The sequence below is a fragment of the Amblyomma americanum genome, chromosome 3, assembly GCF_052857255.1.
Source record: "Amblyomma americanum isolate KBUSLIRL-KWMA chromosome 3, ASM5285725v1, whole genome shotgun sequence".
NCBI classification, from domain to species: Eukaryota; Metazoa; Arthropoda; class Arachnida; order Ixodida; family Ixodidae; genus Amblyomma; species Amblyomma americanum.
The window spans coordinates 97,031,145-97,043,050 of record NC_135499.1 but is presented as its reverse complement, the minus strand read 5'-3'; the positions used below and the strand labels follow the sequence as shown (position 1 = coordinate 97,043,050).

General features: G+C 45.3%; 1 protein-coding gene across 1 annotated transcript; it reads left to right on the top strand.

The window, feature by feature from the left end:
- The first annotated feature begins 747 nt into the window (after window positions 1-747).
- Window positions 748-11,574, top strand: LOC144123910 (uncharacterized). Its single transcript, XM_077656623.1, has 3 exons — window positions 748-1,048; window positions 3,052-3,214; window positions 10,990-11,574. Exons 1-3 carry the CDS (start codon window positions 762-764, stop codon window positions 11,572-11,574), a joined length of 1,035 nt encoding a protein of 344 aa, XP_077512749.1. The 5' UTR covers window positions 748-761.
- The last annotated feature ends 332 nt before the right edge of the window (window positions 11,575-11,906 follow it).

Genomic DNA, 11,906 nt, shown 5'->3' with positions numbered 1-11,906 from the left:
AGTCACTCTCCACATTAACGCTAAGCAAGAACTAGATTTTGTTTTCCTCAGCTCCTCAAACTTCTTTGCGCTATTCGTGGGGAACTCCGAGGTGCAATTCCGCTGCCTCTCAGCCCCTGCCTCACTAATTTTGATGATGATGGTGGTGTGGCTCAAGGTTGAGAAGAAAGTCCCAACCTTTGCACCCTTGCGGTGTTGTTTGAAAATAAAGTAATGGGAAAACACTAAAAAAGGACTTTATTCATAGCTCCAGGAAAGTAAGTGAACACATTCCTGTAAATCAGCACAGTATAAAGAAAAAGAGGAATTTCATAACAATGACCTACAAAATTAGAAGCGTTGCTCTGAATCGGCACTGAGGAGGAAAATCGAAGGTTTTGTGTTGTCGACACGCCAAACAGATGCATCAATTGCGGTCATAAAAATATATTGTTCGTTTGTTTTTTTATGTTTCATCAAACTGGTTAGTATGGATACAGTTCGCCCTCTACCCTAGGCGCGTTTACTTGCTACGTACCGTATTCAGAGATCATTGATTCAGTTATACACCGTTGTTAATCGTTGCTGACACAGCTTTCAAATAAGCCTTCATGCGCAACGCAAAATTCTTGTGTGCAGGTCATTGACAGAACGGAATCAGGGGTTTTTAAAGTGTTTGCAGTAGAGCATGGACACCGAGGACAATGATGACATGAAAGCAGGCTGCCTTGTCGCGAGGAGGTGAAGAAGAAGCAGGAGAACTGAACCTGACTGTCACCAGAATGAGGCACTCAAGAAGGCGTCCGAATCGCAGAGTTCCCGCGTCACCTCAGCGCAAGGCGCCGAATCATGGAAGAGCGGCGGCAGAAGGCGCAGCTCTCCGGCGCAAGATTTCGGAAATTCTCCCGCCAGCGCAACCGAATCCAACCCCAAGCCCCGCCAGTCCTGGGGAGGCAGTGCGTGAGGACGAACAGAAGCTCCACTTTTCGATGTGCCCTCTTGACAGTCCGCCAACAGGGCCGCCACCAGCTCCTGCAGACAGGGGCTACGCAGCGCTTACACCACCTGGGTGAGTGCTGATAATGCGCGTTGTGATTTGGACCGTCGGCTGTTCCAATCTCCTGTAATTTTTTTTTGTGAGGCGGATTCGGAGTGGAAACTGCTGGGGATAACGCGTATGCAAACATTCAAATTACGACGGTTTAAAAACCACATATTCTTGGGTAGCTGAAAACACCGTGCCGGAAGAGACTACTAATAGTGTTATACATTGCGAAAAATGAACAGCAGCGAGGCTTCATGCTTCTTCAATTGAAAGTCAATTTCATGGCTGGAACACTAGCGGGGTGCGAAAGGTTAAACATTTTAATTGCAGAATGCTTTTGACGGCCACCATAGCGTACTAACGTGGGCGCGTATCGGAGGGTCCAAGAAAGACGAAGGTTAGTTGTGTATGGAGGGAATGGATTTCACACATAAAGCGAATGAAATCAGTCGGAGCGATTAAAAAGTTTTCATTTAAATTAACTTAGCACACTTAGAGTTAGCGTTACTTTTTGCACAACGAATGCGGGATTGCGGAGAAAGCATTTCATTATATCGACACTGACATACTTCTTGTAGCTAGTATTCTTAGTATTGCACTTTTAAGTATAATTTAGGCGCAGGGCATATCTCTAGAAGAATGTCAAGAAACTCTACTTTAATTGGCTTACATGTAGGAGCGTTAAGCTGCTTTGAAAACGATCAAAGACATAGAGATGTTTTCTTGATTAGTGTGAGACTTAAGACTACAAGTACAAGTTTTGATCTTGCAGTAAATATCATTTATATGGAAATAACTGTATTTCTTAAAGAGTTAGTTTTGAAGGGCAACTCAGATCGAGAATTTGACTGCCTTCAAAACGTCGAATGTGTCAAAGTTGCAGGTAAACCATGTGAAGCCCTTCTGTGCTAGCATTTAGAATTATGACGTGAAGGCCTATTAAAATCGCGGCTGCCTTAAAGCTTGCCCGCACCACACAGTGCCAAGTGTGTGGGAGATAAGCGGGGCGGGCGGCATGGGGTGCCATTTTCTGTATAGTTGCATTTCCCTCGCATAAGCACTTGCTAAACACCACGCATAAGCACCTAAACTTCGCCTTAAGAGCATGACGCCATAGGTTTAATGGATTAATGCCCATATATACTAAATTGATCACTATGAACTTTATGTTCATAGATCAATGGGAGTCCCCATCCTTGTGCGATACAGGATTGAGTACATTCAGCGCTTTATCACATCATTGATTACACCTCGCTGCGTGTGACTCCTAATGAATGGAGAGCAATTTTAATTGTTAGCAATATTGAAATAAAAGGAATTTGGAAACTGATTTCGACTCACCTTGTTCAGTTTATTTTTCGGCTTTTATCCAAAGTGTAATGCCTAGTAAGAAATCTGGATAATCATAGCAGATCGAGGAATGGAAAAAATTCATGGGTACATCAATGACAAGCACGAGTAAAGCAGCATCGAGCAAGCAGAGAAAGTGATACGGGGATTTTTTATCAGAATCTAAGACCGACGAAAATCAGCGCGACGCGTAACGCCCGATTATTAGGCAAAATTTAAAAGCGGAGTGCCACAGCAGATAGGAAGAGGAGCGAAGCTCAAGAATCGTATCTAGAAAGGACATTCGGATAATCGGATATTTGTTTTCAAGAACGTGGCAGTGGCCGCCACTAAACTGAAATAATCAGAGGTGTTATTTTCCTAACAGTGGATTCACCATGACTGCGAGTTTTGGAAGAGTGACTGTCATCCACAGCATGTAAAAGTATCTTTGGCGCTTTTCGCATGCTCCACAATCTGCCGTCCGCAATTCCGGGTATTCTGTCGTTCTGGCTTTTGTAAATTGGGTAAGGAGAGGGGCGGCAAAAAGGCGGCCATCACAGTAACTGAAAGGCGCAATACTTTGGGGCACAACATTGCATGGTTGGAACTTATGAAGTGGTATTGTGGTGTGGAAAGCTGACTGCCGTCATATACTGAGCCAAACCACTGCATATAGTGCATAATTTTAACTGCAGACTGCACTTCACCAGTCACCGGATTCGACTGTCTGCGGACCAGGCGCCGGCGCAAGAACTGAGCGATCTGAGTGGGCTGCTCTCTCCGAGGATTGCTGCGTGGAGAAGGCCACAGCCCACATTTGGACTGTCGCCACTTTTACCACCACTGCCGCAGGCAAAGGTAATTTCTTCAGTGGATCGATTCAGTTTAGGTCCCTTTGAGTTTTAGTTCTTTTGTTTACTAACGCATTATTTCTTTATTCCACTTCTTCTCTCAGGAAGCCGGCCTGACAGCCTCGAACCAACAATATTTTCTATTTCTTAAGCTTACGAGTACTATATGAATGAATGCAAAGTGCGAGGAAATCCAAATAAGCATGGATATAGGACAAGAAGTTAACTGAAGTACTGCTGTCTGCGTCTAAAACAGACGCTTTCACAGAGGAACAACAAGACAATGAAGAAGAAACATTCGTGTGTCGAAACTCCCGTCTAGGCGTAATCTTCTCTGCATTTTTAAGCTCGATGGAATGATAATCACTGTACTCCAATTTTTCGCCATGCGTGTATTAGTACAAATATGAGGGTGCACGCTTTAGGGCAGGTATGACAGTCAAGTAGGACATCAGCTCAGTTATGGAGCTGTTGTCTTCTGGTGAAGGTCAAAGCCTTTGTAAGAGAGCGGAAGAGTGCCAACACTTTAATACATGTACTAGCGTAACAAGGGGCAGGGTTAACGGACACTTATTTAAGCAAGCCAGAGTGACCCTCCAAACACCTCGAACACATGGTGATGATTATAAAGCTAGTAATAAATTTCATATACCACATCTGCCATATTCCATGATATGGGTCATAGGCAACTCGACAATCGGGGATATGCGTACAATCATTACAGTAATCAAGCAGTGCGAGGAATATAACGAACCCTTATACAGGGTAACCAAAGCTACGCTTTAAAGTTAGGCGCTGAGAGGTACGTGAAATCCACCTCAGCACATAAGCGACGCAGGCACGGGGACACAAAATGAGATAACTGCCACCATAAGTCACGTAATTAAGTAAACTCTCTTGATGAACGTTTGAGTAAATGCTAATCGCGTTTCGGTTATTTTCGGTGAACTCTTCACCTAGGCCTCCTATCAGTAAAATTATTAGCTTATTTAACATTCAGCCCTCGCAATTTAGGTACGCATGCGCTGTTTGGGACCCCTATCACCGTAACCTATCTAACATACTACAAGCAACACAAAACCGCGCAGCAAGATTCATTCGCTTGGCCTTTTCCTATCACGTAAATGTAACTAAACTAAAACGTAATGCTCATCTTACAAACTTGGCAGACCGCCGTACTGTTGCAAGACTGCCTTTTCATGAGTTTTGCTATTATCCTATAAGAAATTCTCATATCAGCCCCGCCCACCCCATGTCCAGCCGCACAAACCACCAGAGGGCTGTTTGCCCTCTCCCTGTCCGGACAAGTGCTTCTCTGTCATCATTTTTTGTACGCACTGCAAAGGACTCGAATCACTTGCCCAACGGCGTCGTACTTTATTCCGACCCATCATCATTCAGACCATCCATAGAAACAACCGTTTGCCCTGAACTCCACTCCGTCATCTTATACTCCTGTATTGGGGCATGTCAAGTTGTAATAAATAAGAAATGAATAGAAAATAAATAAATATATAAGGTCATATAACCAACTAGTTTTCACATCTCTTCTTATAATTACGCATGCAAGACTGCGCGGATCTGTGCAACGCTTCTACCCTCTGTTGCGTGCTGCGTTTTGTTTGTCGGCGGGGTCATGGCATATGTACGGCTGATGTATGTTCCTCTTTCAATCTCGCTTGCGGAAATACAGTAGTGACTGCGCGGTGTGGGGTAAGCATTAGGCGTTACAGTTTTAAGGTCCATCATGGCAAACAATTTTTCGGCACGTTTTTGCACTGCTTGCAATCGCATTGCGACATCATCTCGTCAACGGGTTGGATTCGTTGCGAGCTACAAGATTGCCTCCGCGTTAGCGCCGCCTGTGAAAAACCACCACGAAGAATAACGTTGAAACCCACGTCACTTAGCTGCTTCCTCCGGGACGAGGTACTCCACCCAAGAAAAAATTTTGGACGACGCTTAAAAGGCAGCTGAAGCACTTTTCGGAAAAAATTGAGTTCTCATCATTTTCTAGCTTTTATTCCGCTGAAAAAGAATATCTCATTCAAAAAGAGCGGAAATAAACGCAAAAAGCTGTTTTTTAGAAGAAAACGGGCTCTTCGCCTAAGGGCGCCGAGCAAACGCTCCTCTTGCCCGCGATTGGCCGGGACTGTCGTGACGTCATCCACGGGGATCTCAGTACGGAACTGACGGCCTTGCTGCGTAGCGCTTTGCTTCAGCTGGCTTTCAAGGGCTACGTTTTAAAAATTTTGGATAATTTAAGCAGTGTTGAACAGTATGGGCTTTCACCATGCACGTTCGAGCTATAAGCAGCTTCAGAAAACGGCGGAACCAATGACGCCGCGGACTGCGCCAGCAGCGGATGTCAAGTCGCGACAATTTCACGTGTGGAAATCTCGACTGGACAGATGGATGGATGGATGACAGCTTTTATTTCCACCGGAAATGCCTTACCACCCCCGGCACGCAGGACTGGTGGGTGGGGGTCGGAGCCTCCGTGACTAAAGGCTAACAAAGAGCGGCATCAGCCGCCAGGCGGATTGGCTGGTTTCTGCCGAGCGGTTTCTTCGCTGCGCAACACAGCTTCCCAGCTTTCTCTGCTATCAATATCTTCGTCGACTCCGGGGTAGTCAGCGCATTCCCATATTCTTTGCTTCCGGGTAGCCATGGAACCGCCGGATTGTCGGAACCTGGACGAACGCGCGCAAACCTATTCTGAAATCGTTGAGAACTATAGACTAAACAGAAAACTGCTGCCACCGCCGGATAAGATGCTAAGTAATAGAGAAGCGAAAGCATGACGGCGCCTGCAAGCCGGAGATTTCGTTAACTCGGTAGGGGGCTTTCACGTCCTACCAGGGTAACACGAAAACCAAATTTCGACTGATGCATATGTTTTGCGTAGGTGACTGCGCGTACATATCTTTTTTGTAGGTGCATGTGTAAGTCGCAATAAAAAAACAGGAAATTGCGCCGAAACGCAGTTGTGTACCACTGCTGCATGAAAGCCTGGCCACCAACTTTTTCCCGGCTGCAGTCTGTGTGTGTCTTCTCCTGGTCCTGCGTCTTTTTTTCGCTGGTTTATTTCTCTAGACCAACTTCTTGTAACTCCTGTAAACATGATCTAAATCAGATCACCTGCACGCTTACGCGAGCCCCGCGAGGTAAAGCATTTCTTTGCTTATTTATTTATAGTTGCTTGCCTAATTACTCCCGAAAGCCTTTTAGGACTACAAAAGAATCCACGGAGCCGAGGTGAAGTGCGTCCGCTCACGGCGTTCATTCGTTGGCTCTCCCGTAAGGGAAGGAAAATCCTTTCTCTTACGGCGCGGTTCAGGTGTCCACAGAGATGCGCCATTTTTCGGTCACGGCCAAAGACGCCGACGACACCGGCTTTTCTGCGACACGAGCTCCTTAACATTGTCGCGTTTAAAACAGACGTGTACTTCCGTTGGCTCAGATGAATGACAACGCCTCATGAGCGATGCGTCTCTAAGCGGCTCGCCAGCCAAAGCGTCAGCGTCCGATTAAGTAAAATTTCATAAACGTCTTTCAACGCCTCCGCATAAACGCCTAAAACCAACATCAGGGACAGGCCACAAAAGTGATTGTCGATGAAGGCTTGTAAATTGACAGTTTCGTGTACGTTAACTGCATGCCATTAGTCAGCCTGCAACAGATTACTAAGAGTACGACGCACCTTCGTAACAGCCGTCAATTTGTTAAGGAACTGTAACTTCCATCCGTACCACGTTTGCCTTCGCCAGGAGTTTAATAAAGCAGATTTTGAAAAGCGGCTTCACTTTATATATTTGGGCCTGATCAAAATTGATGACGGTAAGCAATTCCTACAAAAAATTAGTTTGGACTGATGAACCTCGGTTTTGTCCGAATGTCACTGTGAATGTTTACAACTTCTGCGACTGCTTTCAAGAGAATTACTATCGACTGCGGCAAAAACAAGCACCCAGTATGGTTGAGTGTGAATATCTACTCTTGTGAATGTATATTGTGAAATACAAGATGATAGTATTATTGGTCCTAAAATTTTTCAGGACAATCTCGACAGAATGAGGTGCGCGCAACAAATACTTGCTGGTGCTGTCGACTACTTCGCTAATCTGCTCCGTAATTAGGCGCGCGAATTCTGGTCCAGCATGATAGAGTACCACCACGTTCCTCTTCTACAATTAAAGAGCTTGTTGAACAGACATTTTCAACGACTGTGGATCAGGTCCAGTGCAGATGTGTGTTTACGACCCAGATTGCCTGATTTTTCTACGCTTGCTTGCTTTGGGGGAGCTGCATTAAAGATCATATCCTTGCAATTAAGAGAGAATTGACTTTACTGCCATAAAGAACGGGATAAAAGCGGGCTGTGCGACCATCATCCCAGAAGCACTACACTGATTTAATGAAGAACCGCGAGAGTGGTTTATGTGTGTCGCTGCTGCGATAGGAAATATTTTGGACTTTTCTAGAAGCTATAATATCTTTACGGGTGTCATGTTTACATACAAAGTCAGGTTTGTGCATGAGCTCATTGGACATTAAAAAGCAAAATGGAGTATTCCGCACTGCCAAGTCACGTTTTTTGTTGATTTCAATGAAAACAAATTATACGAATTAGAATCAGCAGTTACTTTATTTGCATAACATAGGCAAAGACATCGCCCGTCCTTCTGGGCACCCATTACGCACGCATTTTCTCCTCCGGTTTTTCCGCTGCCTCCCATGCCTCGGCAAGGCACCGTCGCTGTCGTTGCAGACTGAGCGGTTGCGTGTTTCGGCAGCGGTTTTGGGATCTTAATTTTTTATTTCCCCAACCGAAAGCGAAAGGGAGGGGAGTATTTATCACCTTTATCTATGCTTTAACCCCGTTTCCAGACTGAACGCCGCAAGCAACAGACGCCTCACCCCGGGGAGGAGCTAGGAGCTGGTCATCAGTCTTGCATGTGTAATTATACGAACATATGAAGACTTGCAGTCGGACATTTCGGAACACGGGCATTTAGAAGACTTGTACAAAACAGAATTGCATTGAAAATATGTTTGTCTATAAACTTCCGATATTAACATGCCCGGCTCACTGCATTCCCTAAAAAAAGTTCAATAAACAGTTTTAGGTAATTAGGTGCCTGACAGAGACGAATATTATCTCAGATTTTGTCTCCCTGGCCGCATAACGTATGTGCACAAGTGGATTTCACGTACATCTCAGTGCCTGATCTGAAGAAATCTCTATGACTTAACTTTGATCATCCTGTATAAAGATTTCATAGATTATTAGCAAGATTTTACTCAGTGAAAAACAGCACTCGTAAGCGTGGCGGTACCTGCGTGTAGAAGAGGTATGTGGAAGGTTGTTGAAAATACATGTAGATGCTGAACAGCCGCCAGAGTCGTAAGTAGGAATAGTGATAAAATGAAGGTGTCAGGCAAGGAGACATGATTTTAGCAGCACCGTTAACGGCGTGTTTACAACAGTTATTGAAAAACATGGATTGCGAGGAGTTCGCAATAGATGTTAATGCGGAATTCCTACGTAACCTTCCGTTAACTTATGACAGTGGTTTACTAAAAACTCAGGTGAAGAAACATTGATCATGCATGATCGAGGACTTTCTATGGTAAAGCTCAACGGCGAACCTGAAAATAATATGAACAAATGTAAACTAGTGTTCAGTAGTCTGGGTGTCACTGAACAGTTAACGACAACCAGCGATGCATCAGAAGCTTTCAGGAAATACACCAACTTAGGGCACGTAGAATCCGGAGACCCGGACAATGGGAGTCGCATAACTAAGCGAGAAGAAAGGAGGAGTTCATTTTGTTGGCCTTCTCAGTTCGTGGATCAAACGTTACCATTAATGCAGAAGTAGCAAGCTTATGACCATGGTAGCTTGCCAGTACCGGTTAACGTAGGTGGCAGAACTTTGAAGGCTAATCAAAAGCTTGAAATTGAGTTTCTGATAGCGGTATGACCTGAAGAAAAGAAAGTGGTGTTTGTAATGTTAAGAGATAGAAAGAGAGCAGAATCAGTCATTAAATAAATTCAAGTTATTCATATCGCAGTTAAAATGACGAAGGACAAATGAGCATTACCAGTGCATCTAATGCGAGGGCAAGCTAACACTGTGGTAAGGGTTTGGAGTAAGCGAGGAAGTAATAGTGACAGAGGGCGATCGAGTGGTCAGGTGGGCAGATGGGATTAGAAATTTTGCGGGAATAAGGTGGCCGCCGCAGGCACCGGGCAGGGTTGATTAAAGAAATTTGGGCAACGCCTTCAACCAGTAGGGGTCGTAGCTAGGCTGATGCTGCAGATGATGGCGTGCGGCTTTTCAGAGCATGAGGAACGCTTTCAGAGGAGGAACGCTTTGCGTCTCCCATGAGAAAATGAGGAGGAAAGCTCGGAGGTGGACAGCGCGGAGGGAATGAAAGCGCTCCGGTTAAAAAAGAGGAGGGCAGAAGAGGGGAAAAGAGGTGGGCGGGGCGCTCCTCAGCGCACTTTCCGCTATTAGATCACGTATTTACTTGAAGCATCGGATTGGCTGACGGTCGTCCACCCGAAATGGCTACACTGCTGACAGTAGAAGAGCTCAGAATAGGTGGAGAGAGGATCATGGGTGCAATAAAGACAGAATTACCATTGATATGCCCGCATCAATGCATCAAAGACAGGTTTGATTGGGCCCTCAATTTTAGAATATTTTTTTTGTGTGTTCTACATCTTTTCATTTCAAGTCGAAAATTTTTTAACCAGATTTACAAGTGGCCCCATTGTTGCCCTTAGAGTTTGTGTTTTATTCGTCACTCTAAGCTATCAGTTTTCTCAAAACAGAAAAGAATGGTCATATTAGAGTAGGTTTAATGTATCTGACCAGAACTAAGTGTATGTCCTAATTTCTAGCTACACCTTTTGATGAGCTAGTTTGTTCATGATCTTTAATAAACAACGGTGCACTTAACAGACCAACACAATAGTCTAGCATTCTGTCTTCGTCTGTTTAGAGCACGTTTGTTTCTTCAAAGCCTTAATTTCTTCAATGCCTTGTTGCAATCCGGCCCCTGCTTGTTAGAACACGTTTCCTTGCGCACAAATGCTTAAACATTTACGCTGGAGCCGGTAATCCAAGGCCTTACTGATAAAAGCATTTACATCTGCAGTATAAGTGAAGTTACCCTGGGAGTGGCCGACACCGTGCTTATCGATCACTAAAGACGCTGACACAGTAGCTAATGCTGTTGCAGTAAGTGACCAGTGCGTTTTGTAAACGTAAAACCTATCCATCCGATCTCTCAGGTGCCGTCTAATAACGTGAAGCCCTCACACGCACATGCGTTGAAGCATATTTGTGAATCCATGGCTACATTAGGCTGGGCAGACCGACATTCTCTATGTGACCGAACACTGATATTGGGTTGGAACCCTGAATAAATGTACTCAGTTCACGGTCGAGCCCTGATCGCTTCTGACATTTGAGTACAGGTTGTCTTTCATCGCAGCTTTCAGTGAGTTACACGACAGTAGCATGCAATCAAGGTAAGGGGCTTAACCAACTCACAAACCATTTTTTCTGGTGAGAAGTAAACAGAATTCAACACTTCCCAAAGCAGGCTGCCGTATTGCGCACAGAGCCAGCACACATCAGCCATACGTTGCAGGGAATGATGCAGAGGACCAGTACCTGCATCAGTTCGAAAGCTCAAAACCATGTGACTTTAATATTAAGACAGGGATGTATTATTTATGTCGTTTCCAACACCCCTCTCATGCAGAACCCGCGAGTGCGCTTCAAACATCCTCCCGCACCGCTGATGTCTGAGGCTGGCAGTATCGTCTACCTGGAGCACGCGCCAGCCAGCAAGGAACAGAGCAGCACGACCTCAGGCATGGACCAGTGTCCTCAGCTGCGAGTCATCTGCGGCGTGTGTGCCTGCATAGGCATCATCGTGATCAGCGCTGCGATGGCTGCGCACATGAGCCGCTCTCTGCTGAGCAACATCCAAAGCCCTGCAACGCTGAGCTTGACGTCATCTCCGGAGCCTACAGCGCAGAAGCCTGCTTTTACGACTACAAGTGCCCCTTTCGAGAAGAAAAACCCCGGCTTAAGTAGAAAAGCTGGCTTAACTGCTGACACCACTGCGGGATTAAGTTTCAGGGAGGCTGAGGGAACAAACTCCAAAGAAGACGTCTATGAAACGTCGTTTGTGGACGATTCTGATGAGCGTGACCAAGCAACGGCCACAGCTGACGTAGTTGTGCTAAATTTTTCAGGTCGAACTGCGAGTATTAAGAATGTGCTGAGCCTGGCCCGCAAAAACGGGAAAAAATCGGGAGGCGCGTTCAATGATGCTGATTAGTGCCATCAGCAGGAAAAGTAAATGCAGCGTACATAAGTGTTTGAAATTCTTTATTAAATCACGGTATAGTAGAAACGTTCATTCTGTCGGCAGGTGCAAAGCGCGGTGGACTACGCCTGTCGTGCTCTCTCTCGTCTTAGTGCGGATTTAAGCTATCGTGCAAATAAAACTTAATCTCGCTCACCTGGTGTATTTATTTCTCGTGTGTGATCCGGCGGTGGGATCCGAACCCATGACTTCCGCATTTCGTGTTCGGTGCTCTACCAACTGAGCTACGGCGCTGGATGTTCTATCTTCTACTTTTGATTGTATGTATGTTGCGTGTAACCTCT

What these genes read in the sequence shown, in the direction of transcription:
- LOC144123910 (XM_077656623.1), top strand. Translation starts at nt 762, where the DNA reads ATGAGGCACTCAAGAAGGCGTCCGAATCGCAGAGTTCCCGCGTCACCT. An exon ending in GCAGCGCTTACACCACCTGG is followed by an intron (nt 1,049 to 3,051) that starts GTGAGTGCTGAT and finishes TTTTAACTGCAG; the next exon opens with ACTGCACTTCACCAGTCACC. An exon ending in CACCACTGCCGCAGGCAAAG is followed by an intron (nt 3,215 to 10,989) that starts GTAATTTCTTCA and finishes CCTCTCATGCAG; the next exon opens with AACCCGCGAGTGCGCTTCAA.